This window comes from Anneissia japonica, unplaced genomic scaffold, assembly GCF_011630105.1.
Source record: "Anneissia japonica isolate Jap-2015-1 unplaced genomic scaffold, ASM1163010v1 scaffold2028_len131717_cov125, whole genome shotgun sequence".
Classification (NCBI taxonomy): domain Eukaryota; kingdom Metazoa; phylum Echinodermata; class Crinoidea; order Comatulida; family Comatulidae; genus Anneissia; species Anneissia japonica.
In genome coordinates, this window is record NW_022736659.1 from 104,756 (window position 1) to 110,344 (window position 5,589).

General features: G+C 33.1%; 1 protein-coding gene across 1 annotated transcript in view; it reads left to right on the top strand.

Annotated features, from left to right (window-relative positions):
- LOC117116830 overlaps window positions 1-5,589 on the top strand; it is an 18,844-nt gene that overhangs the window by 12,315 nt on the left and 940 nt on the right. The window contains exons 4-5 of the mRNA XM_033260921.1: window positions 397-444; window positions 2,066-5,371. Coding sequence (XP_033116812.1) covers window positions 397-444; window positions 2,066-5,371 — 3,354 coding nt within the window. The remainder of the gene's footprint in view (window positions 1-396; window positions 445-2,065; window positions 5,372-5,589) is intronic.

The following is a 5,589-nucleotide window of genomic DNA, read 5'->3' on the forward strand; positions in this document are numbered from 1 at the left end:
TGATAATAATAATACATCAAAAAGTAATTTAATTTAATGTTTGTTTTATACATCACTGTTATTATAGGCTTGCTTGTTTCTCTACTATGCGAGCTTGGACATCAATGTGGGTGGGGAGGGGGGAAGTGATGATATCTGGGTGATTATATTTATTGATAAAGTAAACAATATCTTTATAAATAGTTCCTATCAATTAAACCCTCTATATTGTCTTTTGAAGCATCCAAATTAATATCATAATTTAATCTAATCAGAAATTTATATTTTTAGGCATCACTGTTATAAAAAAAAAAACCAGAAGAAAAATATGGAGTGTAAATAATAATTGTACTCAAAATGAATATATCTCACACTATATATTTTCTCATAATGCACAATGATACATTTTCTTTACAGACAAGTCAGGACAATCAGAACAACCAAGAAGGTCAAGGGCAGATGAAGGTGTGTTTATTTAATAGCAGATTATATTGACATTTTAAGTACATTTTAACAAAAACTAAATTATACATAGAGAAGTTATAGAGTAACATATTGCACACTGGAAAGTAGTTACGTTTAACGCGCTTCATAATACCGTTACTGTTACAAATGTACAGTAGATGACAGGTTTATAAATTAATTCCTATATCAAAATTGGCATTAGCATATCAATCAAATTAACATATTGCAACTACATGTTTAAATCATTAAAATTTTACAATATTTCATCATCAGTTGCATCATGAAAGTTAAGAGGAAGGAAGTGGACAGCGGGGCCTAAAACATCAGGTGTCTGTTAGCATATTTCTAATTAAAAGAAAATTGTGTCCCCAGTCAACTCTGGGAATTCTTAATATAGGTGATCCAACAAAATTTGCAATTCAAAAATACCCAGATCAGATCACAAGTGGGCTTCCTCTTCTCCCATATCCATCTCTGGACCTCTGACTAGGGCCAAGCATACCCTAGCCTACTATAGCACAAGGTTGCTCAGTTTGCTTAGATTTACAACAGGCTTGTATTAGGGCTAACATTTTCCTCCTAGCCTAGAACCCTGACTTATGCATGATGTTAATGTTCTTGGTGCTGCCATCAACACCCCCTTCCCTTGCTTTTTCTCTCACACCTCTGGCATTATCCACGTCCCCCCGCCCCCATTGCTAAATCCTAGGATACACAACCTACTCTTGCCTGAAGCTGCATTGGTCCAGTATTTGAATGTAAAAGGAACACCACTATGAGTTTAAGCTGTTGTGTATGGTTTTAAAAAAAATTAAAAATCAAAATAAATATTTATTATATTGACCCTAATGATGAGGGTAATGATGAAGCTTAGGCCAGTGTTAATGAGGAAGAAAGAACAAATAAATAATTAGAGCTACAGAATTATTTTTGCAATCATTATGAAAATGATAATACTAGGAATAGGTTCAGAGAGGGACAGTTAAAGGAGGGTCTACACCACCTCAGCCCCATCATGGTTGGGGGAAGACACAACATTTTATGGCACATGTAGTTGGCCTGGAATGGCAATCTTTGACTTAAATTTTTTATATATTTTGATATATAATTTGTTTTAATAAATATTTTTTTCTTCAACTTTTTAATTTTAAAAACAATAGAGACCTCAGGTAGGCTTTCCTCATACTCACCCCTTTCCCAATTGAATAATTTGTTTGTTTATTTATCTAGATAAAAATTCTGGATTTGTATCAGAAAATGGTATTGAAGTAATTGAACTAAATGATGTAAGGTAGAAGTGTAACAGGAACTTAATTAGATAAATAATAACTATTGGTTTATTTCCCATTGATTTATAATCAGGAGGTACTGGGGTGGGACAACTTGATTTCCTGCTCCACAACAAGTCATCCATTCATAGGAACCTTCATGAAGAAAGCCTACCTAAAATGGTTTAGATTGGCAAAGAGACCAGCTAACTCTGGCTTTGAATATTTGGAAGATTGAAACATTAATAGAGTATACAATGTACGCAGTGTTCCTTTAAAGTTTATATTAAGTATATGTTAGTAATAATAATGTAGGTTATATTATTATTATTATTTGTTTTGAACTATTTCAGATATAATTATCAAAGGTTCCCTGATGACAAGGCAGAAAGAAGTGTATCAGAATGTGAATAGAATGACACCAGCAATCTGGCATAAATTTCATGAATTAGATATTGCAGATGTTTTTACTGAACTCAGCTTACTGCAATCTAAAAAAGAAGACAAAGAAAAACAAGACAAGTCAACATGTACAAAAAAAGAAGGTAGACCCACATCATTACCAGAGGCATTAGAGGTTATTAAGTCAACAGATTCTTGTAAGGTATTAATAACAGGGAAGGGGGGAATGGGTAAGACTACCCTCCTTAAATATATTGCTCATCAGTGGGCTACTGATGATGAACATGTCTTTGCTGATAAATTACTGTTTCTGATAAATATCAGGGAAATTAAAGAAAGTAAACCATTCTTGGAGATAATTATGAATGAAATTGATTCAAAAGAAATAATTTATAGGAACAATTTGTCATGTGACTCATTTAACCCAGTTGAAAGGTTCTTGGTCAAACATGACAATGAAATAATATTTTTGTTAGATGGATATGATGAGTTAGAAAGAAATGCTAAAGACCCAATTGATCTATTTAAAAAAAGAGAATTGCGAAAAAGCATGGTAGTGATAACATCTCGACCTGACAACACAGCTGATTTGATTAAATACTGTGATGTACATATTGAAGTGAAGGGATTCAGTCAAAGTAACATAAAGAAGTATATTCAAAATTATTTTCATTCAATCAGTAAAATCAAAATTGGTAATTCTTTAATAAAAGAGTTTGGACTTGATTCAGAGTGTCCATTTTCTTGGGGTGGTAATCACAAAGAAGCATTTGCATTGTGCTCCTCTCCACTGTTATTGCTTCACATTTGTACCATATGGGAAGAAAAACGTGTTCTTCCCACATACTTGCCCGATCTTTTTAAGGAACTCATTTGTTGTATTTTAAATCAGTATCTAAACAGGGCTGGCATAAAATCGGTAATTGCCAATTTTGAGAGAATTCCAGATCAATACATGTCTGCCATTTTAATTTTAGGAGAGTGTATGTATATAGGACTAAAGGAAAATACACTGTCTATTGACAAATTTGTTTTGTCAAATATGGCAAAGGATAAAGAATTATTAAATTTAGCACTGGAACTTGGGTTTGTTTATAATGATACCCCTGCTAATCCAGGGAAAGTAAAGGAGATGTACACACCCCCACATAAATTAATGTCAGAGGCACTAGCAGGGCTGTACCTGTCTACAGAAATTCAGAAAGTGAGTTTAAAGGTTGAGTATGAGGAAATCAGATGTAATGCTTATTTAAATATGACGAGGATGTTTGCAATAGGATTTTTAGGTGCTGATGCTGATAAGTTGCTGAAACCATGGTTAATAATCAGGGCCTCAAATTATTGCTCAATAGTACAATGTTTAAAAAATGTAAAGAAAGAGCATGAAGATGATATTTTAGTGAAATTGGATAAGCACATGTCCAACGATATGAAAGCACATAGTGAGCAAATGTTGGAGTCATTTAGAAGTCTTATAAATGATGGCAGAGACATATCAAGTATGCATTTATTCAAACTCATGAAAAGATGTAGCATTGAATATGGTCCTTACAGGCTTGAAGCAGCAGCAGTATCTTTGATAAGTAGGTGCAGGGAAAGGCAGTGCCAACTTGTTGTACATACCTTAGTGTTATTACAAGTAATGAATCAGTATTTGACACCTGACCTTCTACTTAATTGTATTTCAGAATGGGAAAAAGAAGAAATCAATTTACTTTCAGCTGAGATGAAAAAAAATCATTTTATATATAATTTGACTTCCATTAGGTTTGGTTTTCAACTTAGTTCAGCATTCTTAATTCATTTCCTTAAATATGCAAGTAACTTAAAGATCTTGCGATTATGGAGTAACAATATCCAATATGCTAGTCACAAGTTGGTCACAGGTACTATACTCAATGCAGTTATTAATGATTTGGACAATGCCAATATAAAGTTAGAATTAGAAACACTTCATATTAGTGACAGTGATCTAAATGATATTGATGGAACATTACTGGGAAAATTATTTAAAATAGCTCCTAAATTAAAATGTCTAGAAGTATGGGAGTGTAGGCTATCAGGTTGTACTTTGGGGGCAATGATCACAGAATGCCAGAACAGTGAAGATACAGTATGCAATAGTCACAAGTTGGTCACAGGTGCTATACACAATGCAGTTATTAATGATTTGGACAATGCCAATATAAAGTTAGAATTAGAAACACTTGATATTCAAGGCAATGATCTAAATGATATTGATGGAACATTACTGGGAAAATTATTTAAAATAGCTCCTAAATTAAAATGTCTAAATGTAAGGGAGTGTAGGCTATCAGGTTGTACTTTGGGGGCAATGATCACAGAATGCCAGAACAGTGAAGATACAGTATGTAATAGTCACACATTGGTCACAGGTGCTATACACAATGCAGTTATTAATGATTTAGACAATGTCAATATAAAGTTAGAATTAAAAAAACTTGATATTAGTGGCAATGATCTAAATGATATTGATGGAACTTTACTGAGAAAATTATTTAAAATAGCTCCTAAATTAAAATATCTAAATTTAAGAAAGTGTAGGCTATCAGGTGGTACTTTGAGGGCAATGATCAGAGAATGCCAGAACAGTGAAGATACAGTAGACCATGTTTTGAAACACTACAGGCTTGTACTGAAGGACAAAGACCTTTCAGATAGTGATGGTACATCAGTTGCTGATTTAGTCAGGGTAGATTGTCATTATGAATTTGGTGATTATTATGATTATGATGATGATGATGATGATGATACAATTTTCATTCTGTGTGATTATTCTCTTACTTTTGATAACATAGAAAAGCTTGTTGAATCAGTAGGTGAAAATATAACATTGGATTGGGATAGTATAGATCTGAGTAGGATTAACCTGTCTTCAGTAAGTGGAATAACATTAGCTCGCCTATTTAAGATGTGCCCAGGGCTGAAGTATATTGACATGAATTACTGCAGTTTATCAGTCAGTATTGTTAATAAAATTAAAGAAGAATGTTGTAGGATGAATGTAGTATTAAACGACATCATGCTTAGTCTAAAGGGCAATGACCTTTCAGATATTGATGGTAAATCACTTGCAGAGTTTGTCAGGGTAATTTGTCAATTTGATTCGGATTATTATGATTATGTGAATGCCATTTTCAGATTGAGTGATTATTCTCTTACAGCTGATAACCTAGAACAGCTAGTAGAATCAGTAGGTGAAAATATAACATTGAATTGGCAAGTGATAGAATTGAGTAAGGTTAACCTATCTTCAATCAGTGGAAAAACATTAGCCTGCCTTATTAAGATCTCTCCAGACCTGATCCATATTGACATGAGTTACTGCAGTTTATCAGGCAGGATTGTTAATGAAATGATGGAAGAATGTTGTAGGATGAATGTAGTATTGAAAGACAACATGCTTAGTCTAAAGGGCAATGACCTTTCAGATATTGATGGTAAATCACTTGCA